At 39.9% G+C, this 27,936-nt stretch overlaps 1 protein-coding gene across 4 annotated transcripts in view; it reads left to right on the plus strand.

Moving 5' to 3' along the window:
• Positions 1-27,936, plus strand: part of LOC140719806 (protein argonaute-3) — a 126,745-nt gene that overhangs the window by 78,322 nt on the left and 20,487 nt on the right. For 3 of the 4 annotated variants that reach the window (XR_012097008.1, XR_012097007.1, XM_073034701.1), the window contains exons 6-16: positions 5,584-5,717; positions 12,517-12,620; positions 14,680-14,827; positions 16,327-16,446; positions 18,393-18,515; positions 19,701-19,730; positions 20,417-20,550; positions 20,708-20,892; positions 23,198-23,357; positions 26,262-26,352; positions 27,023-27,217. Coding sequence is in view for 2 of the 4 variants with exons in the window: in XM_073034701.1 (XP_072890802.1) it covers positions 5,584-5,717; positions 12,517-12,620; positions 14,680-14,827; positions 16,327-16,446; positions 18,393-18,515; positions 19,701-19,730; positions 20,417-20,550; positions 20,708-20,892; positions 23,198-23,357; positions 26,262-26,352; positions 27,023-27,217 (1,424 nt within the window). In the remaining 2 variants the exon portion in view is untranslated. Of the gene's footprint in view, positions 1-5,583; positions 5,719-12,516; positions 12,621-14,679; positions 14,828-16,326; positions 16,447-18,392; positions 18,516-19,700; positions 19,731-20,416; positions 20,551-20,707; positions 20,893-23,197; positions 23,358-26,261; positions 26,353-27,022; positions 27,218-27,936 lie in introns of all 4 variants that reach the window. The other variant, XM_073034702.1, reaches the window with a different exon arrangement.

Here is a 27,936-nt window from a genome sequence, read left to right on the forward strand (position 1 = left end):
TCATTTCCTCCACAGTGCTGGGTTAGCAGTCAGTCATGATGGCTCTTTGGACTTCTATAACATTGCATGAATTTTGAGTCCTGGAAATTAAAAAAAAAAATCCCCCAGCATCCATGCACAAATACGCATTTTCCTGCGTTATCCAGAGAAGTTATGGAATGGCAGTTTCCAAGTTGTTAGCTGGGGAAAATAAGCCTTTTTTGTTTCTTTAATAATATACATTGCTTGGGAGTGCTCAGAATGATCACCTCATGATTTATATCTAATGCTAGATACCTGGTGTGCCATTCTGACAATTCCATTCAAACAAGATAGACCTGTTTTTATTAGGATTTCTAATTCTGGGCATTTTCTGTAAGGCATCTTCATGGGACCTCCCATTTGCCCTACATGTTAATGTGAAAATATTAATAGCTTCACTGAAAAAGTACTAGACTTTTAAAAATACGTTGGAAAGAACAAATAAATAAGTAGCTTGAATGTATTCACAGGGCAAATGTATTGCAATTCTTGATTCAGGCCACATATATTCTCGCCTCTTACTTTAACTAATTTGGCTCTCAGTAAGCTATGATGATAACTTATTGATGCACTATATTGCAACTCGCTCTTAAGTTCTTGATATGGTGTAATTTATTTTGTAGTCTGTTTATTGGTATACACCCAAATCTCACAGCTGTAATGTACATAACAAAATCATGTCAAAGCAGCAAATTAATGAATGATTCATTGTATTTAGCTTTAGTATTGGTTTAGTATGGGGTGTTGATTAGGTCACATCTTCGATCAGTGTCATAATTTTTTTTTATCATCCATCCTGAACAGAGACAAGTTTTCTTTGGAGCATTTAGCCAAAATGATGTGCTAATGTCTAGGAATAATGTTTAAAGTTACAATTGACTGGTTCAAAAAGAAAGCTGATACCAATTGAATCAAACTATCTGTTCCCCATAAAAGCTCTGAAATGTTTTTGCCAAAAGAATCAAGTGATTTTCCTAGTTAAAAGACCAATAGTTATAAAACATTTGTAAGTTATCATCTTGTTACAAAATACCTTTTGTTCAAATGAAATTGGTTCTCTTGTAATTAGTAGTTTTGTTGTTTTATAGTGATTCATTGTCAAATAATTCCTTATTTATGGAAAATCTGGGTGTCAGAAACTAAACACTGCTAGGCATTTACCAGGCATCCGTTTGAACCAGTTCTGTTCTTCCAAAATGTATTTCTATCAGAGTGATCGGGATAGAGGCACCCAAGTCCTTGCACTTAAGATGAGCAGAGCTGAAGACTTGTATCGGTGCAACATTATTAGTGAATCTATGACCATTGACAATAATTACTGTTAAAAAACCCAATCAGAACTGTTACTGTCATAAAATTAGCTAATACATACAGTGACCTTTTACCCTGCAGTGACGGCTGCTGCCTGGAAATGTGACTCAATTCTGTTGTATGATTCAGAAATTGAAAATAAAGAAATCTTTCATCAAAAAAGCCCATTTTAAGGAGCTTCATTTTGCATATCAGATCTTTTGAAGAGTGATTGCTGGTAATATGCAGAAATGTGCACATAACATCCCACAAATAATAAATTTTAATTATTAATCTGTAAGGGGTAAACGTTGATCAGAGTCTGGGAGAATTTTGCTGCTCTTCTGTAAGTAGTCTTTTGGGATCTTCATTTGCTCTTGTGATGGCAGATGAGACCTTGGATTAAATCTCTCTGGTAGATTGTCTGTGAATGCTCATCTTAGACTGCGTAAGTCATGAAGTTGGAAGATTTTTGACTAACTGTGGAGTTGAATCCTTGGAAAAATTGGTGTTCTTTTATTCAATTCTGTATCTTTAAATCATGTCCACGTATACAAGTATGATACTACTTCACCCTGGTCTCTTTATATTGTAAAGCCTCCACTGTGACATACATTTTTACTTTCTATAATCTTTTGATATTTTTCTTTCTATAATCATTACATAAAAAATTAAATCCTCAAATACATTTATTTCAAAATAAATTATTTATTATGAAATTAAGTTTGTCAGTGCATTTTGTTTCTTCAGCCCAAAGAATTAGCAGTGTTCGCATAACAACATCAAAGGAAAAGCAAAAGTTGCTTAAATATCTTCATTTTTTTTACATCAATGTCTGCCTACGATCGTACATAATATGCTCTTATGCTAATATATCTAGTGGAAAATTGCAGTATGGCAAGCCTTGACCTTTCCCCCACCCACCATTCATTCCACTGCTATTGTAGTTGCTGTAGTATGATTACAACGAGGTGAGTTTACAGTTTGCTCATTCTATTTTGTGCCAGAATAAATTATTCATCATACAGTATATCGGAAAAAGGTTGTGAACTGGATCTGATGTGATCTCAGTGAAGTTACAAACCCATTTTAATTCTATAAAACTTGGGTGTCTTTCATTTATTTCATCCAGTACTTGGGTTATTTGACTGTGATGACTAAATAAATTCATTTTGAAGAAATACTCGGTTCAACACTAAGTGATTGTTAGAAGTATGTTTGATTCGGGTAGCTAATTTGAGTTTGATTCAATCATATAGTATGGAAACAGGCCATTTGGCCTACTACATCCACACTGATATGTGGGGATCCATCCATTATTAATCCCATCTTCAACTTTTGGTTCATAGCTTCCTATGTCTTGGCAGTGCAAGTGCTGGCCTGGGCGCATGGATGCTGTGACTCTGCTTCCAGTCTCAGACAGTGTATTCCAAGTATTTGCCACTCTCCAGGTGACAAAATAACTCTCAAAACCCCTATAAATCTCATTCCCCTTACCACAAGACTATGCCCTCTAGTTTTACATAACTCTTGTTTCTCCCAACTACCCTATTCTATCTCCCTTGATATTATATACTTCAATCATGTCCTCTCCAGTGAAAACAGATCCAGGTTCTCCTCATAACTGAAATACTCCTTAGAACCCAGAACGGTACAACACAGGAAAAGCCCCTTCATCCCCCACGTCTGTGCTATCACTGATGCCAATCTAACTAATGCCTTTTGTCTGCGCACAACCCATATAATTCTAATCCTTAAACAAGAGGAAATCTGCAGATGCTGGAAATCCAAGCAACATACACAAAATGCTGGAGGAACTCAGCAGGCCAGGCAGTATCTATGGAAAAAAGTGCAGTCAACGTTTCGGGCCGAGACCCTTCGGCAAGACTAATCCTAATCCTCCTCCTAATCCTTGACTTGTTCATATGTCTGAATGCCTCCCAAACATTGCTATCACATCTGCTTCTCCCACCTCCAATGGCATTGTGTTCCAACCACTTACCATTCCCTGTGTAAAAACAAAAACTTGCCTTGCACATATCCTGTTAAGCATTCCCCTTATCATGTTAAGCATGAACATCCTCCAGCATTTGAAATTTTCACCTGGGGTAAAAGGATTGTCTCAGGTTGCAGCTCAGCCCCTGAAGCTCCAGAAACAACAACCCATCTTTGCCCAACCTCTCTTTATAGGTAACATTTCCCAATCCAGGCAATACCTCTTCTTACACTCTCTCTAGCACCTTGACATCCTTCCAGAAATGCACACAGTACGTCAGCTGAGGTCTGACCAATGCTGTATAAAGTTGGAGCATCTCTTCATACCCCAACTATCAAAGGCCAGCACTCTTTGTGCTTTCTTAACCGATGTGTTCAAAGTGACAATGAGTTGAGACTTGTGAACGCTGATAATTCCTGATACTTTTCTCTGGATCACGACACTGTCGCTAAACGTTAGATTATTGTCTCCCAGGCAGTCACCAGTCTCCTTTCCTTGGTCTGGCCTCATTGTCCCCAACCATATACAATCAGCTTTTAACCATTATTTCAGCCTGTGTCGACTCTTTCTGGCAGTGTTCAATCCCTTTCCACTGAGATCTGTGACACCTGCCTTTGTTGGTGCCCTGTTTCCCAGTCCCAAGCAGTTTATTTTCACTGTGAAATGTAAATCTTCCAGACCCCCATTTTTTGCCAGGGTTGCCCTGAGGCCCTTCGGCTGCATTGTTAACAGAGACCAAGTCGTCTCCATTCATCGCTCAGCTCCTCTGCCAAGCTGAATACCTGTTCACTTCCTTTATATTAGCACTATGGGAACCCACAAGGGTCCAAACTATACTTTTTCTTTAGGATATGTGGAACAAGCCTTGTTTCAGTACAACTTAGGCCCCAGTGTCACTGTGTTTGTATTGTCTATTGTACTGGTACGTTTTATTTTTAATCGCTAGATGCCAGTTTGCACCCTGCTCTTACTTTCACGTGGGTCTCTGTGTATATCACAGGAAATGTGTTCAAGACCACTGTCCATTCCATGCCCAAAGGCTCCCACAGTTATCATGTGCACTTCCAGGCTTGCTTCTCGGAAAGACTTTTTTCTGTTCGCCCAGTTTCTCCGCTCCATTGTATTTGCTGTGATGGTGACACCAGCACTTCCAGAGTGTTGTCCAGCTCTCTTTCCTAATTCTACCAAAAAAGCTCAATGTGAGTTGAAGGAATTGCATCTCATTTTCTCTCTAGGCTCATTACTGCCCTCAGAATACTATAATGAATTCAACAACGTCAGATAACCAGCCTTTAGTGGTTGTGTCAGATCTGAGCAGTTGTGATGAAAGATTATCTTAACTCCTTTTATCTCTCTCCACAGATGCTGCCTGATCTATTTTCAATATTCCCTTTTAATTCAGAATTCCAACATCTGCAAGAGTTTTGTGCCTTACTGTCCCAGGACTGCTTATTTCCATTTTCGCTGTTCATCTTCTGTGAAATCTCCTTTAGACAAATTAACTACCCTTTCCAGCTAGCACCAGCGCAACCTGAGTCATGCAGTCTTTCTTGATCTCCACTCCATCACAGGCATTCTCTTTTGCCTATTCTTTCTCTGCAAAGAAGCATAATTTCTGAAAGGTATGCAGATGTTGCTTGACCTGAGAGTATTTCCAGTATTTTCTGTTTTAAATGAGCTAAATCAGCATTGTTAATGAATGAAGCAGCCGCCATGCTTTCTAATTTTGAGCTTTGCCTTCAACAGTAGAACTGTAATTTCAGTGTTGAGTGACAGTGAATCCAAGACTCAGATTTAATTTCTGTTCCATACCCAATGCGAAGTATGGAAATGCCGCTCATCGTAACTTGTACCAGAAGAAATTGATTCAGATACAAGACTGTACCTCTGAGCTTCTGGGCAAACCAGAGTTCTAAAGTTATTCCCCATTTGTGCTCCATTTTTTGCAAGGCAGTTACTTTGGTTTGTAAGACTTTTCTTATGTATTTTAAGATGTAAGCAATCAGCTCCTGCAGTACTCATTGTACAGCTGTGTTTACACAAATTAAAGATGTAGCTGGACATATCAAGATCTTGTGAAAGTTATCTATTAATCAGATAAAAGTGTGAAGGATTTGGCTAGGGTAGCGAATAATTTAAAGGTGCTAAATCTTAGTGACATCCTGAACTTGTTTATTGTATATAATTTCCTAACATTACGAAGAAAATCTTAGTAATTGCTTTGTATTTTGAACTGTTAATGCAGCATTTTCATTTGATTTTTTTTATCTTTTTAGTTTCTGCCACTGCTTTCTATAAAGCACAGCCTGTAATTCAGTTCATGTGTGAAGTTTTAGACATACATAATATTGATGAACAACCACGACCTTTGACTGATTCCCATCGTGTCAAATTCACCAAAGAAATAAAAGGTAAATTACAAACATTTTGTTTCCAGTAAGCTAATACAGTGGATTTTGGTTAATTTGGGCCTTAAGTTGAGACGGGGCACCTATGTATTTGGATCAACTCTTAAATAACAAAAACAAATCAAGAAAATAGCTGGCATTCCCTTCATTTATTTGGGGCACTATGTTGCTTAATTGGGACATGAGATAGTTGCCGAGCAACTTCTAACTAGTGTCAGTCACGTATGTTTGTGCAGCCATTGGACACTACACCGTGCTTAGGGTAAGTGATTTCTAAATAGCATCAGTTGTGTGTGTTAGTGTTCAAAAGCAGTGGTTTTTGTCACTGATAGTTGGTGAAAGATAAGCAGTAAGACAGTTAAGAATTGTTCTGCTCACTGAGGTTTCAAGCATTCAGACTTGGAAATGCCATAAACAGCCAGAAGTGAAAATGAAACTATTTCACTACTTCAGTAAGTTAGGAACTACAAAGAATTTGAAGATACCGACAATCATCTTGAATGTTACCTTTGGTCCCCACTGAACACTCAGCTCTCACTTGTGGCTTCAAGTAGCTGTTTGCATGCAACAGCAGCCACACCCCCGTAAACCACTTTGACAGGCAGACAAAACCAGGTGAGGGCAGTCGATGGGTCTCATACCCTGGTGAGATAGGAGCATGCCTGCCCTAGCATGCAAAGTCAGCTTCAGTGGACTAAGGTGATGAGATCTACAGTGAGATCCAACAGCCAGGAAGTGGTTCTGCAATGCTACGTGGAGGGCGAAGAGCATGATGAGGCACAGAAGTAGCCATAGTCATCTGCTGCAACCAGGGAAGAGCCCAGATGTGACATTTACTTGTACCACTGGACCCAAATTTCCATGGTCAAGAGAGTGGAAAAGCCCAAGTACAACGGTATTTCCACTTTAAAAACTCTCTCTCACGGTTTCCCGTCATCGTCGGATTTGACGGACAACCTGCAGTAGTATTGATTTGCTCTGCACTTCATTTAAAAACATAATTTGTTACTCATTTAAACAGTAGTTTATCTTTTTGTACCTTTTTAACTATTTTCATGAAACTTGCTAACAGGGACTGATGTGTCCCAATTATCCGGAATCCACTGTATTTGAAATTTCAACCTTGGGGTTAATCTCCGTGGTTAATTTTGATGTTTGCTGACCTTGGGTTTCTATATATATTCAAATACATGTTTTGTTATGGTGACTTCGTGAAATAAATACAGTACATATAGTGCAAGAATCATTTCTAGCTCAGAGATAAAACATTAGAAGGATCAGCTGTAATCTAGCAAAAGCATTGATGATTCTGATTTGTCTTTATATTGAATGTTCGATGATTAAAAAATTTCATACAGCAGTGAAAATGGCCCTTCATGTCTGTCTATGCCAGCTATCAAAATAATATATTTATCCTGTTTAACTGCTGTGCCTTGGTGATTCAAGTACTTGTCCAGTACTGTTTAAATGTTGCAAGAATACCTGCTCCTACTACCTTCTCAGGCACTGCAGTCCAGAATTCAGCTCCCCTCTGGCAAAAATATTTCACCTCAGATCCCCTTCTTAGCTTAAACGTATGCCTTCTGGTGTTAGACATATCCATTATGTTGGGGAGGGTGTGTTGGGGGAGGTGACGGGAATGCTGCTTTCTATCTACCCTAACTATGTTCCTTGTAATTTTGTACATCTTAATCACTTCCCCATCATTTCCAAGGAAAACTGAGCTTATCCAGTCTCAGTTCATAACTGAAATGTTTCTCTGCACCTTCTCCTGTGCAATCACGTTCTTCTTCTGGTATGACAATCGAATTGCACACAATAATCCAGCTGTGGCTTAACCAATGATTTATTAAGTTGTATCAAAACCCTTTCCCTCCCCCCCCCCCCCCACCACAAAGGCAGCATAAAGGGTGCTTGCCTTCATTAACAGGGTCCTTTCTATGACCCTGCTAATAAAGGCAAACATCCTTATGCTGCCTTCATCATCCAATTGCTGCCATCTTATAGGATCGTTGGTCTAACACACCACATCCGTCAATACTCTGCAGAGCCCTACCATTTGTGACAAATGTTCTACTCTGTCTAGGTAATTCAAAATTCATTATCTTTCACTTACCAGGATTAAATTCCATCTGCCATTGCTTTGTCTAATTTACCAACTGATCAATATCACTCTGTAGCCCAACACTACCCCGCTCAATATCAGTAACACCATTTTTCATTTCCTCTGCTTTCATGTCTGAATTAATGGATATATTAATGTGCAGTAACAAAATGCAAGATCCCAACTCTAATCTCTGTCGTGTGTCACTGGCCAGAGGCTTCCAGCTAATAAAGCAACCCTTCACAATCACCTCTGTGTCCTTTTACCAAACCAATTTTGGACCTATTTTGCTGACTTGCCTTGGATCTTACGTGCACTAAACTTCTGAGCCACCAGTCTGGGATCTTGTCAAAGGCCTTCAGTGATGTTCACACAAACTTCATCAATCATGATTCCCTCATCTATATATGTAGTTACCTTTTCCAAACAAAAAAGAACTTGGTAACATTATTCAGATAGGGCTAATCTCATTGATAAATTTGTGTCTGACTATGCTGATTAACTCCTGTGTAGATGAAACCTGTACCTTTATATTTTTCCCTCCAATAATAATTACCCCTCTTTCCACTGATATCAGAGGAATTGCTTGATTAATCACCTATCTTATCCCTGCTGCCTTTCTTGAACTAAGGTCACACATTTGTTGTCTTCCAGTCATCTGACCCCTCACCTGTGGCCATTGAAGGTTTAAATTTCTCTGTCAAGGCCCCAGACATCTCCTTCCTTCCTTTCTCATAGAGGCTATAATATATCCAATCAAGGCCATAAAACACAGGAGCAGTGTTAGCCATTTGGCCCATTGAGTCTGCTCTTTCATTCAGCCATGGCTAATTTATTTTCCTTCTCAACCCTATTATCCTGCCTTTACCCATAACCATTGAGTTATGAATGGAACTTATTGAATTAGAACTTACTAATTAAGTTCTTATCAATCTCCAGTTTAAAATAACCCAATGACTTGGTCTCCATGCCCAACTATGACAATGAATTCCACAGATTCACCATCCTCAGTGTCTGAAGGAATTCCATCTCATCTTCCACATCTGTGTTCTCAAGGAATATCCTTCATGCCCTTTAGTCCTAGACTCTCCCATTAATAGAAACATCCTCTGCATGTCAGCTCTATCTAGGTCTTTCAGTATTTTGTAGGTTTTAATGACCTCATTCTATTAAACTCCCAATGAGTATGGGCTCAAAGCCATGAAACACCTCTTGTATGTTAAAAGCCCTGGGGTTATCGGACTCTGCCAGCTGGAACATCTAATAAAAAACACAGAATGCTGGCAGAACTCAGCAGGCCAGACAGCATCTATGGGAGGAGGTAGTGACGACGTTTCGGGCCAAAACCCTTCATCAGGAGTGAAGTAACATGGGATAGTCGAGGGGGGATAAGAAGTGGGGGGAGGGATGAAGTAGAGAGCTGGGAAGTGATAGGCTGGAGGGAAATGGGCTAGGGGAAGGTGGAGAATATGGGAAATAAAAGAGAAAGAAAGGTAGGGCTGGGGGGAGATTGTAGTGAGGGAGGAAAAAGAGAGAGAAAGAGAACCAGACTAAAATTATAGACAGGGATGGGGTAAGGGGGGGGCAGGGGTATCAACGGAGGTCTGTGAGTTGAATGTTCATGCCGGCAGGAAGGAGGCTACCTAGGCAGGAGATAAGGTATTGCTCCATCAACCTGCGTGTGGCCTCATCTTGACGGTAGAGGAGGCCATGGACTGACATATCAGAGTGGGTGTGGTCTGTGGAATTGAAGTGTGTGGCCACAGGGAGATCCCGCCACTGCTGGAGGACTGAGCGCCGGTGTTCGGCGAAACGGTCTCCCAGTCTGCGGCGGGTCTCCCCAATGTATAAATGGCCACATCGGGAGCACTGCAGACTGGGGGACCGTTTCGCCGAACACTGGCGCTCAGTCCTCCAGCAGTGGTGGGATCTCCCTGCGGCCACACGCAGGTCGATGGAGCAATACCTTATCTCCCACCTAGGTAGCCTCCTACCTGCCGGCATGAACATTCAACTCACAGACCTCTGTTGAAACCCCTGCCCCCACCCCATCCCTATCTATAATTTTAGTCTGGTTCTCTTTCTCTCTCTTTTTTCCCCCCTCACTACAATCTCCCCCCAGCCCTACCTTTCTTTCTCTTTAATTTCCCATAATTCTCCCACCTTCCCCCAGCCCATTTCCCTCCAGCCCATCACTTCCCAGCTCTCTACTTCATCCCTCCCCCCACTTCTTATCCCCCCTCGACCATCCCATGCTACTTCACTCCTGATGAAGGGTTTCGGCCCGAAACATCGTCACTACCTCCTCCTATAGATGCTGTCTGGCCTGCTGAGTTCTGCCAGCATTTTGTGTTTTTTATTTATTTCCAGCATCTGCAGATTCACTCGTGGGACATCTAATATATCATTTTTAGTTGGAATGTGCTCTTGAATATCACATTTCCAAATGAAATTGTCTTATAGTGAATACAGATGAAAGACTTTCAGTTAAGACCTTGTTCGTGCCCTCTGGTCCTTTTCGTGCATGTAATATGTTTATAAAATGGATTGGGATCTTTTCACTGCCAGAGATATTTCTTGGCCCATCTTTTCCCTCCTAATTTTTTTAAGCATTCCTCTATGCTCTGTATTCCTGATGAGTCTGCATGTTAGGATTCCATACCTACCAGAATCTTCCTGTGTTTTTCTCAATATCCCTTAACTCTAGGAATTACCTGATTTGATATCCATATTCTGTATTCTTATGGGAATACAATGATCCTAAGCTCTTAATTTCATTTTTAAAAGTCTTCTGATTCCTGAATGTTGATTGAACGGGAAGTTTCTACTCCCAGTTTGCATTTGCCAAGTCCTGTCTAATGATATTGAAATCAGCTGTCCTCTCCAATTTAATTTCTGGACTATCCTTACCCCTTTCCATAACTATTTTGAAATTAACTAAGTTATGGTCAGATTCCCAAAATGTTCACGGACTGGCACTTCATCCACTTGTTAATCTTCATTTCCTCAATTCACTCCAGCTCTGTCTAATCCCTGGGAGAAATATCTATGTACACAAGACTGTCCTAAATGCACTTTAAAAATTCTGCTCTGTCTTTCAAATTAAGATGATCTACAGTAAGTTAATACCAATTAGTATTACAGTCTCCAATTTAGTATTACACTATTTGTTTTAAATCTACCAATTTGTTCCTCTAAGTGCCAGTGAGTGTTGAGAAGAACTATAGTATATACCTTGCAAAGTGGTCACCCCTTCACTGTAGAGATGGTCTATACCTTAAATGCCATGTGACCAGTCATGCCTATCTGTCAACAAAGTCAGCAACTGCAATACCTGTCCTGACGAAGGGTCTCGGCCCGAAACGTCGACAGTGCTTCTCCTTGTAGATGCTGCCCGGCCTGCTGTGTTCCACCAGCATGTTGTGTGTGGTGTTAACTGCAACACCATATACCCTCATGCTGCTCAATAGCACCACCAACTGATTAGGAAATGTAAAATCACTAATAGAGGCACCAATTCTCATGTGATGAGCTAAATCCATAAACCTTGTGCTATAATATATTTTTATTATGTGATCTTTGGCTCTTCTACTGTTACTTCATTTTCAGCATTAGTACCATGATGTTATTAAGGGGGCTTTTCAAGGGCAATAGAGCCTTTGATTTCCAGATCAGATGATTAGGTCAATGCCAAGTAGTCCATCGGTTTGTTCCTGTACTTTAATTGCTTCATGTAAATGAGAGGCTTGCTAGGCCACTGAGCAGTTAGTGTATGGTCATATTAAGTCTTCCAATGGAATTTGCTCTTTAAAAACAAACCACCAAGCATTACTTTTATTGATATGTCTTATTATATTTTTGACCTCTTGCTGCCTATTATTTCAGATCACTACCCTGTCATTTCAATGGTGAGGAATTCTCAACTCAGAAAGCCCTTTAAATTGAAATGCCAGCCTGCAATGAGTGAATTGACCAATCAAATTTGCCCTTAGAACCACAAAAAATGCACCAACAGAATCTGCATATGCCCTAGCAACTGCAGTGGAAGTTGCAGACATAATATTAATTGCTGAAATGAAAATGAGTTCCAATACATGAAAATGTGGAGAGGTGGGAGTTGTTCTGATTTTGAGAAGTGTGGAAAGTTTACTTTGGAGAGAGGTTTCCTGAAAATTTGAGTTGTTTAGATAGGGTAGATACAGTACCAAGGTAGATAAAACTAGAGGATGTAGATTTGGGGTAAGACACAAGAGATTTAGAGATCAACCATGACCTTTGTCACTCAGAGACTGGTGAATACCTTGAGTTCACTCACTGAGTGAGTGGTGGAAACAAAGTCATTTACGAAGTGTCTAAACAAGCAATAAAGGACATTGGAGTGAAAAATCATAACAATCGTTTACCGAGAGTTTAAAAGCCATGACAATCAACACAATGCGTTTTTGCCTCTTGGTCTATTGTGAATAGGATATGGCTCAAGCCTTGCCCTCTATGCAGTTCTCAAATTGACTTTTAATAAATGATTGTGGAGTGGGTTCGGTGTGACAGAAATGAGTGATGCGGAACACGAAAGACAAATCTACATTGTTGGAGTAATTGAAAAATATTTGAATTATAAGATATCAAAATGTATTTATTTTCCAGAATTTAGATAACAGTTAAATTGGTTTGTAACAGTTGCTATTTTGCCTTCTCCTGACAAACTTCTCACAGGATTGAAAGTTGAAGTAACTCACTGTGGGCCTATGAGGAGAAAGTACCGTGTGTGCAACGTTACCAGACGACCAGCCAGTCATCAGACGTAAGTAGGGGTTCAAGAATAAAGCCTTAAGGAGGATACAAAAGTGTAGTGGGTACAGTTTTCTTGAAAGGTTCTCATACATGGCAACATTTTTGTTTTGCATGTTTTAGGGAAAAATAGATATTTCTTAATTTGAGATTCTTTTACCAGCTCACTTTTTTTTGGAGGTGATAGGATCATGAAACTCTGCCATCAGTATCCAACTAAAATATTAATTCATTTGATATAGAGCATCCTGCTGTATGCATTTTTGCTGTCCAGATGTTTCAGTGTTGAGTGAAGAGCCAGTGAGATGGCATTTGCTGTGGACCTGTTGGGGCCAGTAGGCAAACTGTAGAGGATCCAAGTTACTTCTCAGTCTGGATTTGATATGTTTCATCACCAACCTTGTAAATCACTTCATTACTGCGGATGTAAGTGCTACTGGACTTCAGTTATTGAGGCAGGTTACCACATTCTCTGAGACACTGGTACAATTGAAGCCTGCTTGAAGCAGATGTTTACCTCAGAATGCAGAAGCAAGAGGTTAAAGACATAAGTAACGCTCCAGCCAGTTGATCAGCACAGGTCTTTAGTACTTGGTCAGGTATCCCATCTCGGCTGGATGCTTCCAGTGGGTTCACCCTCCTGAAGGATGCTCTCCGGGCCTCAGAGACTGAATTCACAGGGTTGTCAGGGCCTATCGGAGTTCACGATGGTGCCTTCATGTTTTGATGATCAAAGCAAGTATAGAAGGCATTGAACTCATCTGGAAGCGAAGCCCTGTGGTCACCTATGTTGCCTGATTTCAGTTTGTAAGAGGTGATACCACTCAACCCCTGCCACAGCTGTTGCGCATCTTTCATTGATTCACGTTTAGTCCAGAAGTGCCACTTCACCCGTGAGATGGTTTTCCAGAGATTGTAGCTAGACTACTTCTTGGTCACCAGACTTGAATGCCCCTGATATGGCCCTCAGCAGATTACAAATCTCATGATTCATCCAGGGCTTCTGGTCAGGGAAGGCAGAATGATTTTGTAGGGACACATTTGTCTACAACTGTTTTTATAAAATCTGAGACAGTTGTGGTGTATTAATTCAGATCCACACAAGTTCTTGAACATGGCCCAGTCCACTGACTTAACGCAATCCCATAGCCATTCCTCTGCCTCCCATAACCACTTCTTTGTTGTCCTAATCCCTGCAGCTTTGCACTTTAGCCTCTGCCTGTGTGCAGATAGGAGAAGGAGAGCCAGGTGATCAGGTTTCCCAAAATACAGTTTGGGCATGACATTTAGGTATTCTTTATCTTAGTATGACAGTGGTCTGGTGTGTTGAGTCCTCTGCTGCTACAGGTTATGTGCTGATGGTAATTGGGCAGGGATTTCTTCAAACAAGCCTGATTGAATTTCCCAATTATGATATGAAACGCATTGGGGTGGACTGTATCTTGTTTGGTGACAGCATCACGCAGTAGCTCAAATGTTTCATTATAGTCAGCTGCTGGTGGTATGTAAACTGTGCTTATGATCACGGAAGAGAACTCTCTTGGTAAATAGAATGGTCGGCATTTGATCATTAGGTGTTCCAGGTTAGGGGAACACGAGTATGGCAAAAACTCCACATCGGGGCACCACAGAGAGTTCATCATGAAGCACACACCTCCACCTTTCTCCCCATTCTGAATCAGCAGTTCAATCCATCCTGTGTATCGAGAAGCCTTCAGGTCTGTTCGCCGTGTCTGATGTATTCTCAGTAAGAAACGTCTCGGTAAAACTCAGAACGCAACAGTTCTTCATCTCCCTGTGATTCAGCAGGAATGCAACATCCGCTGCTCATCTTCTTCTTTGTCATGTCCCCAAAAACTTCAGTCAATCATCAGATCTGATCAATAGGCTCTTTGGTCAGGGCTAAAAAAAAACAAATTTTCATTCCATATTTAGAAAGCCATTCAGATGGTTAATATTTAGTGGAAGCCATCTGTTTTATGTATGGTAGATTTGGGTTATACTGATTTTTTACATTTATATTCCTTGGATTTCAGCTTGCATGTGTTGAGTACATGTCTGTTGTTTCCCAGGTTTCCCTTACAGTTGGAAAGTGGACAGACCGTAGAGTGCACGGTGGCTCAGTATTTCAAACAGAAGTACAACCTGCAGCTAAAATACCCACACCTACCCTGTCTACAGGTGGGACAGGAGCAGAAGCACACCTATCTGCCACTTGAGGTGAGGGATGGATGCAAAAACTTCACTGAAAATGTTTGGATAGTGTAGCCAAGTATGGATTCATTGTGAAGTCACGGTATATTTTAACATTTTTTCTTAGCTTTTGAAGGTTTGATCTTGCATGTATCCACTAATTTAATGTTTGTCATCACTTTCCTGTGAGAGTATTATACAGGTGGCACCTTTATTTGCCAAGTAGGGCCAAGATCAAGTAATTACTTAGCTGAGATTATCTAAATACATCAATAAAGCTGCTTTTTACAACTTAATCCTAAAACAGAAAAGTGTTTTATTTTCCTCAAATCAGGGAATGCTCGTGAGGATTTAATTTTAGTGGATATGTTTGCTGGGGAGCAGCCTTTATAACCAGTAGAGAAAAAACTGGAGAAATTCAGCAGGTCAGGCAACATCTATGCAGGGAGAAGGACAGACAACCTTTCAGGTCGTGATATACAGATGAAGGGTCTCGACTTGAAACATCAACTGTCCATTTCCTTCCATCAATGATGCCTGACATGCTGAGAACCTCCAATTTTTTGTGTGTTGCTCCAGATTCCAGCATCTGCAGTTTCTTATGTGTCCATATTTATTCACCAGTTAGTCCTCATCTGTCTAAAGGTCCAAAAGTCAAATATAAATTTTTATTTATGATTTTTGTGTATGTAAGGTTTGTTTGTATAACAGCTTTATAGGGTGCTTGTAATTGGTCAGCAATTATTTTGCTTGTGGTTAAGTACTTTTTGTGTGTCCAGCTCTACTTTTTGTTTATACCTTGCAAAAAGTTAATTCTGAAATTGGCCTGCTTTATACAAATAAAGAGCATTACAAAATGATGGAACCGACTTAATGACTAAGAGCTTCAAATGCTATTTTTACAACTTCAGACATTCTGAAGCATTTCGCAGCAAATAGTGTGTAATTATTTTTGTGCTGCAGCCTATATATACACTATTGGTGAATATTGGCCCCAACAATAGAATCAGTTTCCTAATTATGGAACGGTATCATGAAATCGTTATGCCAAATGGTAAGCATACAGGACCTCAGAGTAATGTTTATCTGAAAGGCAAAACTCTTGATACTGCAACATTCCTAAAGATCACTGTGCATATGGAGATAGCTCAATATTTTTTAGTGTATCTTAAGGAATTGTTACTGTGAAGCCATTATGAAAAGAGTGATTGTATTTCTTAAAATATCTAGAGTTATAATCTTGAAATTCTGGCCTTGGTTTCTCTGTTTTATTTAAAACAGGACAATAATTAATTACTCTGTTATTATAATCAATATTTTGCCACTATGAAAATTATTCAAGCATTTTGATTACTTTTAACATTTAAGTACCCTTTTATATGTTTTAACACGTTGATAAAAATTATTTTGTGTAGCTGTTTAGTTTAGTGGAACTGTGTGCGCAAACCTGTAAGTTTAATTCCTTCAAGTTGAGGCGGAAAATTGCTTTTGGGTGAGCTTCCAGTGAAGTTGCTATTTTGGATTAGGTCTGTAACATCGTTGCGGGGCAGCGCTGTATCAAGAAACTGACAGACAATCAAACATCAACAATGATCAAAGCAACGGCACGCTCAGCGCCCGACCGACAGGAGGAGATAAGTAAACTGGTATGTCTTGGATTGTCACTGAACTTAACGGTGCCTGAAAGAAAGTGGCCAATGCTATATCTGTGAAATGGCAATTTCAGTATTAAATGCTAAGTATTTGGCATGTGATATAAATTTATACTAAAGTAATCTGTAACCTCCATAAAAAACACAAAATGCTGGCAGAACTCAGCAGGCCAGACAGCATCTATGGGAGGAGGTAGTGACGACGTTTCGGGCCGAAACCCTTCATCAGGAGTGAAGTTACATGGGATGGTCGAGGGGGGATAAGAAGTGGGAGGAGGGATGAAGTAGAGAGCTGGGAAGTGATAGGCTGGAGGGAAATGGGCTAGGGGGAAGGTGGAGAATTATGGGAAATAAAAGAGAAAGAAAGGTAGGGCTGGGGGGAGATAATAGTGAAGGGGGAAAAAGAGAGAGAAAGAGAACCAGACTAAAATAATAGATAGGGATGGGGGTAAGGGGGGGGGGGGCAGGGGTATCAACGGAGGTCTGTGAGTTGGATGTTCATGCCGGCAGGAAGGAGGCTACCTAGGTGGGAGATAAGGTATTGCTCCATCGACCTGCGTGTGGCCTCATCTTGACAGTAGAGGAGGCCATGGACAGACATATCGGAGTGGGTGTGGTCTGTGGAATTGAAGTGTGTGGCCACAGGGAGATCCCACCACTGCTGGAGGACCGAGCGCCAGTGTTCGGCGAAATGGTCTCCCAGTCTGCGGCGGGTCTCCCCAATGTATAAATGGCCACATCGGGAGCACTGGATACAGTATATCACCCTAATTGACTCGCAGGTGAAGTGGTGCCTCACCTGAAAGGACTGTCTGGGGCCTGGGATGGTGGTCAGGGAAGAAGTGTGGGGGCAGGTGTAGCACTTCTTCCGTTTGCAGGGATGAGTGCCCGGAGGGAGGTCCGTGGGGAGGGATGGGGGGGGATGAATGGACAAGGGAGTCGCGTAGGGAGCAATCCCTACGGAAAGCCAAGAGTGGGGGGGAGGGGAAGATGTGGTTGGTGGTGGGATCACGTAGGAGGTGGCGGAGGTTACGGAGGATTATGCGTTGGATCTGTAGGCTGGTAGGGTGATAGGTGAGGACCAGGGGGACTCTATCCCTGGTGGGCTGGCAGGGGGGTGGGATGAGGGCAGAGGTGTGTGAAATACGGGAGACGCAATGGAGGGCAGAGTTGATAGTGGACGAAGGGAAGCCCCTTTCTTTAAAAAAGGAAGACATCTCCTTTGTCCTAGAATGAAAGGCCTCATCCTGAGAGCAGATGCGGCAGAGGCGGAGGAATTGAGAGAAAGGGATAGCATTTTTGCAGGAGACAGGGTGGGAGGAGGAATAGTCTAGGTAGCTGTGGGAGTTAGTAGGTTTGTAGTAGACGACGGTGGATAGGCTGTCTCCAGAGATAGAAACAGAAAGATCTAGAAAGGGGAGGGAGGTGTCGGAAATAGACCAGGTGAATTTGAGGGCGAGGTGAAACTTTCATCTCCAACTTTCACCCCGCCCTCAAATTCACCTCACTTTTTCTTTTGTTATTTCTATTTTGCACTATTTTTAATCTAATTTAATATACATATATATTTACTGTAATTGATTTACTTCCTTTCTGTATTATTAAGTATTGCATCTTACTGCTGCTGCTAAGTTAACAAATTTCATGACACATGCTAGTGAGAATAAACCTGATTCCGATTCTTTGGATAAAGCTCCAGTGCTGTCCCTGGACACTAATTTTCCTCAGTTGTGCCCTTAACTGTTTCACTTTTGCTTTCATAAATATGCATAAGAAAAGTTTCACCATTTAAAAAGACGAAATCTAAAAATCTTTAATTCATTGGAATATGCAGCAGTTATTCGTCAATGTAGAAAGTTTGTTAAGCTAATTAATGCAGCTTTGCATATGTTCCTAAAATATATTTTAATTTCAGTACTTAGTATTTTTTTTATCTTTAGGTAAAAAGTGCAAACTATGAGGCGGACCCTTTTGTCCAGGAGTTTCAGTTTAAAGTGCGAGATGAAATGGCTCATGTGACGGGGCGGGTGCTTCCAGCTCCCATGCTGCAGTATGGAGGGAGAGTAAGTCATACTGAATCCTATAAAGTTCAGCTGTCAGACGGGACTTTGGAAATTTTATTGTTCCAAGTTACCTGAAGTTAGGTGTTTGTGATGCACAAAGCAAATAGCATTTCAGTATTTTCTGTGCACGTTTAGGTAAAGATGTAAAATTATTGTTGGTTTAGTATTTTGCATATATTTTAATTGTTTCCTTCTGTTGGACTTCCTTGATTGTCTTTAAATCATTGATCAAAACTTTGGGGCTGTGCATCCATGATTTATGGAGGGGTAGGGGAAGTATAGAGCTGGAGATTTTTCTTTCCTTCTCAGTATTGGTTTGAAAATGGAGCTGTCATCTTCAGTCTTGGCTCATTAGATGGAATTTTTCACAGATAATATGTGGGGACATGCCCTGACCTGCCTCACTGATTCATTCTCAGAATGTTAACGGACAAGTGAAGAGGTCAAAATACCAGCAGATAATTTGGACCACACATGCCTTGCAAACAGTCCTGAGGCAGTGGTGTGAACGTCATTAAATCGTTGATAAAAAGATTGGTCAGTGGGGGAAGCCATTCGTTATTAAAAATTCCAAAAGGGAAATACTGGAAGCCTGAAATACTTCAGGTTTTGGTATTTGAGAATTCCAGTATTTTGCTTTTGTAGGAAGTTTATTAACTTGCTTTTTGATTACTTGGATAAAATTTGGGCAATGGGAATATCTTCCATGATTAAATTAATGTGCAATTAAACAATATAGACAACCCATTGGTATGATTGTTCTCGTCCTTGCCCTTGTACTTTAATATACAGGGTTTAATTTAAATACTAAATCCTGGAAACTGTAACATTTCAAAATACATTCCAGTCCACATCAAAAGATAGGTTGATAATTAACACTTTTGAAACCTACTTCATGACTACCATTGAAGATTTTAAAACAATAGTTGGCCAAAATGTTCAGATTCCAGGGTAGTTTTAATTGTTTTTTTTAATTGGGCAACATTTTATATAATTTCCTATCTGCTAAGTATAAATTCTTAGTTTTATATATACCTATTTCTTGAGTTTATGTATTGCTTAATTATTTCTCTATATGTATGTGTTTTAAAGGTTGGTGACCTTGTTTGCTGAATTTTATTTGTTTCAAACAATATGCTTTGTGGTATTATCTGACTCACACTCAGGCATCATCTTGTTTTACAGGTGGAACCAAGTCATTTCAGATTGCAAACTGTAAGTAACTGTACAAGATTGAGTAGTAGATGTAGTTGGAATGCATTGTTAATAAAATATGCAGTGCTGTTTTCTCTAGGGATAAGTTAAAATATTTTCAACATGTTTACTGGTATGGGGTTTAATTGCGAATGCTAATAACAACAGATAACAATCAGAATTATACTAATAAATGCACTTAATGAATCACAGTTGTTTTTCCCTGTTTATAGACATGCCTTGCAATAAAGGAAATTCGTACTCTAATGGTAGTAAGCATTAGCAAAGCGAGAGAAATGGTTTTCATTTCACATCCAGTGCAAGAGACTTTAATATGGTTTTGAGCTGGTTAATCCAAAACTGCCAATCAATGAGATTTGTGGAGAATTATTTACGTAGTCACCAATACTTGACATTAAATGTAATAGAGAGATAATCAATATCAGAAGTGAAATTAATAAATAGCAAGCTTCTGCACTGTCAAGAAGTGAAATTTTTTTTGAACCTTGAGCAAATAAATTATTCCTCCTCTTTTACACATTCACTTTGCATTTTTAAGTCAAAAGGCGAATTTTCAAAGACTAACCTTTTCTTACATTGAATGTGACTATTTGTGAGAGCTGTGGGGGAAGCAATGTTTGCTCATTTAATTGACCATTTTAGTTCTTAACTTGACTTGGCCTTTTATTTCATTTCTCTCTTTCCAGAATCGAACAGTTGCTACTCCAAGTCATGGTGTTTGGGACATGCGGGGCAAGCAGTTCCACACTGGGGTTGAAATCAAAATGTGGGCGATAGCTTGTTTTGCAGCACAGAGACAATGTAGAGAAGAAGTACTTAAGTAAGATACATCGTTCTAATCGTTCTGCAATTTTGCTTTTTTAGTTCTAGCTTCATATTACCAAGTGCTGCTCAAAGCTTTTAAATTTATGGAATTCCAATCTTGATTGTGCTTTATTGAAATTAAAGTGTCATATTAATTTGTATGACTTTTTTAGGAGTTTCACTGACCAGCTGCGGAAGATATCTAAAGATGCAGGAATGCCAATTCAGGGCCAGCCATGTTTTTGTAAATATGCACAAGGAGCTGATAGTGTGGAGCCAATGTTCAGGCATCTGAAGAACACCTATTCAGGACTCCAGCTTGTTATTGTCATTTTACCTGGGAAAACTCCTGTCTATGGTAAGAAAATATTTTTGAGACTTAACAGTACACATAATTATTCCAATTTGGAAATTTGAATTCTTTCCTGGTACACTGTATTAAGTGACTGTCATTTTCAAATAAGCATGATTCTGTGTGGCCACAGGCATTTCTGCATAACTGAGGGACATTTTTGTATCCTCGCTCTAATTTTGCATGTACATTTTCTGTAGAGAACAATATATAGCTGTCAGGCTCTGAGCCAATGGCCTGTTTTAGCTCCATTTATTCCATAAATTATCATTGCTTCTATATGTAAAATTGGCATGAGTTCTTAAAGATACAAATAAATTATTTAAATTTATTATATTTAAGAAAACAAAACCACCTTTATCGGGGTCCTCTTCAGAGATCTGTGCTATTCAGCACTTTTTTTTTAAAAAAACTCCCTGGTTCTGTCAGTTTTATTAAGTCTCAAGGATCCAATCCAGTTGCTGGAATTTCTGGCCTAATGTGATTCAAGGGCTGCAAGGGGAAAAAATTACTTTTGTTGTTGTTATTATTGAAAACCAGAGAGGATATATATCCACGATCAGAAATAGATGTCTTTTTTTTGGAAATTCTTGAAGAAATTAGGCAAAGCACTTGAAACAGTCCGGATGGCAGGGTGGAGATTCATCTCTACCAAAGGAGGTGTAAGGCAATCCTTCCCTCCGCTAGTGTGCAGGTCACCCTTGGGCAAGGTGTAGCTCTGCATTGAGACTTAATAAAACTGATAGATCAGGGTAACATGAAGCCATGGGAGCAGATGGCGCATACCACAAGTCCTGATTATGCCAGGTAGACGATCTGTGAAGAGTATTGATAATGGCTGGGATCACCCGTCTTGTAAAGGCTCTGCCCGGAAGAAGGCACTGGGAAGCCACTTATGTAGAAAAATTTGTCAAGAACAATCATGGTCATGGGACTCTGATTGTCTACATCATATGACACCGGCACATGGTGACGATGACTTGAAACACTGTGGTTTAACTCCTTTAATTTCTTTCCCAATATAAATCTGAATTTTCTTAACTTCATATTTTCTAAAAGCATCCCAATTAAATGTGCATTAATTTAAACAATTTTTGACCGTGAGTAACAAATTTACAGAATTAAGGAGACGCAGGAAACTGTGGATGTTAGAAATCCCCAGAGCAACACACAAGCGAGCTGGAGAAACTCAGCAGGTCAGGCAGCGTCCATGGAGGGAAATGCACCATTGATCTTTCGGGTCGACTGCTTTACCTGTTGAGTTCCACTAGCTCTCTTGTGTGCTGAAACATATTTAAATAGCAACCTACTCCACCAGTTGAGATACTTGAGCCCCTATTTTTGGAGTGGATGTTGCGTTAAGCTTTATTCTGTTTATTGGTATTTTAGATTATGGTGCATCAGTGTGCAATAGTGAGCAGCTTTGTTTTCTTTTCATGAATGAACTATGACAGAAATATAATTTAATAATGGCAAAACCATGTAGGATTCCTATATGTTAATTCAGTGTATAATGCAGCACAGTTTTATATAAATCTGTTAATTAGTAGAAGATAATCTTTTGTTGTAATCAATGAATCTAAATGTAAATACTTGATACCTCATTTCCTTGGCTGATAAAACGGCTCAGGTTTATTTTGTACATTAGTTTAAGTGACACCTCCTGGGGTATTTGTATGTTCAGTGGGATTGAAACTCAGAAGTATTACTCACGCAGTTGAATTAAACTGATCATACTCCTGAGAATGCCTGGCTAATGGAAGAATGTACCGGGCAAAAACCAAATATTAGCATTATCTTTGTCCAAACAAGTGGTTTACTGTAAAATTTCTGCATTTAAATCCTTTCCCCTTTTTAATCAGTTGTCATCAACATTGTAAGTATCAGGGCTCACAATTTTTGTGTTTCATTTGAAGATGCAAAGTTTCTTGTTTTTTTCCTTTAAGTTTTGCTAAAACTAATTAACAATGTTTGCTGCTTACATACAAACTAAAATTTCCTCTTATAAAATATTCCAAAATGTGTTTACTCGTAATGAAGTTGAATGATTACCAAGATGTTTATGAAGGGTCAATAATAGTGTGCTAATGCTGTTGTATTCAAAACCTTGGGGTGCTACGTCACCTTCTGTCACATATTATTGGTTCTAATTCTCCAGAAAACCAGTTAAGAATTGGCAGCGAGCTTTGAGGTTTATTGAAAATCTGAGTGCATGCATTTGGAAGATGAGCAATGACTTTAAAGGACCTCAAAAAAGTTAAAGATTAAAGAACCAAAACAAATTCTCTTAACACTTTGGCCTTTCTTTCAGCGGAAGTGAAGCGTGTGGGTGATACACTCCTAGGGATGGCCACTCAGTGTGTTCAGGTGAAGAATGTTGTTAAAACATCTCCGCAGACATTATCAAACCTCTGTCTGAAGATCAATGTGAAACTAGGTGGAATCAACAACATCTTGGTACCACATCAACGGTAAGGCTGTTTCTTCATTATTTTAAAGTTTTTATATTGTCTAAATTTAAAATGCTGTGTAATGCTGATCTTGGTTTGCTGGCAGAAGAATATATCTGTGAATTATTTTTCATCTTTTGTAAAGTGAGTTTATTTGCAATCAAGATGAGAGCATTGGGGATTGGCATTAGGGGATACGGTGAGCGAGCAGGTAAGTGGACATGAGGCTAGGTTTAGATCAGCCATGTGATCTCCTGGACCAGTTTTCGATAGCCTGGATGGGTCGGAGAGGAATTTTCCAGATTTTTTCTCCTCAATTGGCAACTGGGTTTTTTTCCCCAGGTGATCACATGGGTTTGGGCGGGATGAATAATAAAATAAAATGGGCGGCATGGTGCCCTGTTGGTTGGCACTGTTGCCTTGTGGGATTCGGAGAAAACTAGAGTTAAGATTGGATCAGCCATGATCTTGTTGAATGGCGGAGCAGGCTTGAGGGGCCGATTGGCCTACTCCTGCTCCTATCTCTTATGTTCTTATGTTCTTATTGACTTAATAATTGAATCGACTTTATTTCTCGCATCCTTCAGGAGTAAAAATCTTTGTTACGTCTCCAACTAAATGTGCCACGTGCAGTCATAGTAATTTATAATAAATAGAGCAGTCAATGTAACATACTCTCAAATCAATGTGAGTTCATCAGTCTAATGGCCTGGTGGAAGAAGCTGTCCTGGAACTTGTTGGTCCTGGCTTTTATGCTGCGGTACCGCTTCCCGGAATAGACAGCTGAAATAGACAGTGGTTGGGATGACTCGGGTCCCCAATGATCTTTCAGGCCCTTGAGCCTTAGCATAGCATATGCCATTCAAGTTTCCTGCGCTACAGAAATTGTTGTCTTTCATCTCACCTGGATATTATGTTGAGGTTCAAACCATTGAGCATTGAGCATAATTATCATTTCGAATTGAGGTGCAAAAAAATTACCTAGTGTGCTCCTCTGTGCAGTGGTGTCTGATGCAAACTGGTGTGAGTGAATTACCATTCAGGGCCCCAGACAGTCCTTCCAGGTGAGGCGACACTTCACCTGTGAGTCGGCTGGTGTGGTATACTGCGTCTGGTGCTCCCGGTGTGGCCTTTTATATATTGGTGAGACCCGACGCAGACTGGGAGACAGTTTCACTGAACACCTACGCTCGGTCCGCCAAAGAAAGCAGGATCTCCCAGTGGCCACACATTTTAATTCCATGTTCCATTCGCATTCTGATATGTCTATCCATGGCCTCCTCTATTGTCAAAATGAATCCAAACTCAGGTTGGACGAACGACACCTTATATACCGGCTGGGTAGCCTCCAACCTGATTGCATGAACATTGACTTCTCTAACTTCTGTTAATGCCCCTCCTCCCCTTCTTACCCCATCCCTGACATATTTAGTTGTTTGCCTGTTCTGCATCTCCCTCTGGTGTTTCCCCCCTCCCCCTTTCTTTCTCCTGAGGCCTGCCATCCCATGATCCTTTCCCTTCTCCAGCTGTGTATCACTTTCGCCAATCACCTTTCCAGCTCTTAGCTTCATCCCACCCCCTCCAGTCTTCTATCATTTCACATTTCCCCCTCCTCCCACTACTTTCAAATCTCTTACTATCTTTCCTTTCAGTTAGTTCTGACTAAGGGTCTCAGCCCGAAAGGTCGACAGTGTTTCTCCCTATAGATGTTGCCTGGCCTGCTGTGTTCCACCAGCATTTTGTGTGTGTCGTGTGAGTGAATTTCAGCTCAGACTTGAGCCTTTCAACTGTGTATGTGCTTCATCTGCAGATTACTTCAATTCCTTACATGAAATATAGTTGTGAACTTTTCAGCTCTGTCAAAAACAGAAAAATGTACCACAAAGGGCTCACAGCATTAATTCATTAATTAGTGTGGGGGGGAGGGGTGTGTGTGTGTGTATATGTATGAGGGTGGGTGGGCTTGTTTCATCAAGTTAATAAACCTAGCAGAATTTTAATTTGGCTTTCAGAATGCTGCATGTGGCTTTCCAAATCGACATACAATATGTATGTGGGATTTGCTGGACAGCTGTCTAAACATAGTGAAGAAGAGTAAAAGAAAGGGTGAAAAATAGGCTCAAAGCAAAAGGTGTGCTGCATGCGATCTATCTACTTCAGAGGTCAAATACATCCCACATGATATTACAAGATATTTATTATAAATAATTTTATATTATAAAAATCGCTACCTTTGCCTCTGGATGTCATTAATAGTACCTAATTTAATTTAAAACAAACCACAAGGAAGTGGTCACTACTTGAGAATTTGTTTGGACATTGGTGTAATTAGTGAACACATTGAATCAATCAGATAAACCCTTAGTAATCTCTTCCTGCAAAAACAGTTCTGTTATTGTTTGCGACCACTTTGCAAGTGGTATTTGAAGATGATTTGCTACACATTGCAATCATAGTGAGTAATGTGAAATTTTTACCAATCCTAAATATTAACTGAAATTTTCAACAATCATCATTTACTGGATTTGCTGAGTGTAAACAAAAATTGTGGTAAACATTACTGAACTAAACTGAACCAAAAATAGAAGACTGAAATGTAATCCCTTATTGTGGTTAGAAGGCTGGGTGAGTGAGACATTGTTGGAAAGGTGGGAATAGTGACGCCAAAGCTGAATCTAATATTTGCACAGTGACTGTTTCCTCACGTTAATTTGAAGTAGGATATCAGCCTGAACCATGAAATTAAGTTTGTGTTAAAGGTGAATGATTGACGTAGTATAGTTATGGTTGTTAAAAGTGGGTGAATTTACAACTGCTCATTTATATTCTGATCATACTGTGCTGTTGATGTACGTATGTGAATTTTTCAGAAACAGTACATAATCACATTTGTGGTCAGTCAGTTTTTTCTTTTCTCATGTGTAGACCATCCGTGTTCCAGCAGCCTGTTATTTTCCTGGGAGCCGATGTCACACACCCACCTGCTGGAGATGGCAAGAAGCCCTCAATTGCTGCTGTATGTATTTATACAAAATCTTCTTGCCAAGAATTTTGTTCATGTGAGGGAAAACTAGTTCACTATATCGTAATTTTCTTGTATATTGTTGAGAATTGTGTTTATTTCATGGGGTATCCTTGCATTTTCTGACTTGCCACATCTATTTTCCAGATGTTATTTGAATTTGATAAACTAGCTGAGGAACTTGTGAATATTAAGACAACTTGGCTCAGATCATGTGGGGGAAGGGTGGGAGAGGTGCCTAGGAGAATAGGGCAGTTATTGGCATGTTATTCTACATCTACATTGTTCAGCAGGGCCACTTGACTCAGCTATGCGAAGAGATCTGTGTGTGTAGTCAGACATGTGGATGAAGAATCACATGCATCAGTAGGCTTTTGAGTATTCAAAACCAGGCAGAAGCATTGACAGTGCATACATCTAAAGTATGTATCCTGGTATCAAAGGGAACAGTCGCTCTCATTATTTCTCTCTGATGCTACCTATATAGAATTGTATTACCGTTCTACATGTTCAGATCAATTCTTACTGTAAATTTGGTTTGGGGTAAAAGCTCAACATTCTGACCCGCCTGGCACTGATGTCTCAATTACACTCATTTTGCAGTTTTTGTTCATAAATGTCATTGTCTTAATCAATCCTCACTTGTGGTGTGACCTCATTCTAGGTTGTAGGCAGTATGGATGCCCATCCTAGTCGCTACTGTGCTACCGTGCGTGTTCAGAGGCCTCGGCAGGAGATCATTCAAGATTTGGCATCGATGGTTCGAGAACTCCTCATCCAGTTTTACAAATCAACTCGTTTTAAGCCCACGCGAATTATATTTTATCGTGATGGGGTTTCTGAAGGGCAGTTTCGTCAGGTCAGTGTTTGTTTGTCAACAACTATTTTTATCAGCTGTGTCCTATATTTAAAACTGAATGAATGAAAGCTTGAAATTTCATTAGTCAATATTGGGAAAATATTTTGTTTTCAAACTTAGTTCAGGGCAAACTAAAAGTCTAAAAGCTATAGATGCTATGAAGGTGAAATAAAACCCTATTTTTCCTCTTCTCATTTTCATTTCTCTCCTTGCTTCTTCAGGCAAATCATTTGTGATTGACATGACTTCACCACTACTACTTGGGTCATTTATTATCTCTTGGTCTGCACCCTATCTTGGTCATACAGCACTGAGCAAAAGTCTTTGGCACCCTAGAGTTTTTTTTAAAATATGGTTTCGGATATAATGGTCTCCTCTAAGTCCTGATTTCAGCATCATCGAGGCTGCCTGGGTTAACCTAGATATACTGAGGCAAATGAGATGGCCAAAATTCTGCAGAAATCTGCGGCAAGTTCTCCAAGATTCTTGGAACAACCTACCAGCTGATTTTCTTTAAAAAAAAATCAACCTAAGAGAATTGATGGAGTTTTAAAGACAAAGGATGGTCACACCAGATATTGATTTGATTTCGTTTTTTACTGTTCACTACTCTTTTGTGATATTTAGAAACTTTTCATTGTTTTTGAAAGCATCTGCACTGTACAGAATATTTTTACATGTGCCGAAGACTTTTACACAGTATTGTATCTCCCCCGACT

Source organism: Hemitrygon akajei, chromosome 32, assembly GCF_048418815.1.
Source record: "Hemitrygon akajei chromosome 32, sHemAka1.3, whole genome shotgun sequence".
NCBI lineage: Eukaryota > Metazoa > Chordata > Chondrichthyes > Myliobatiformes > Dasyatidae > Hemitrygon > Hemitrygon akajei.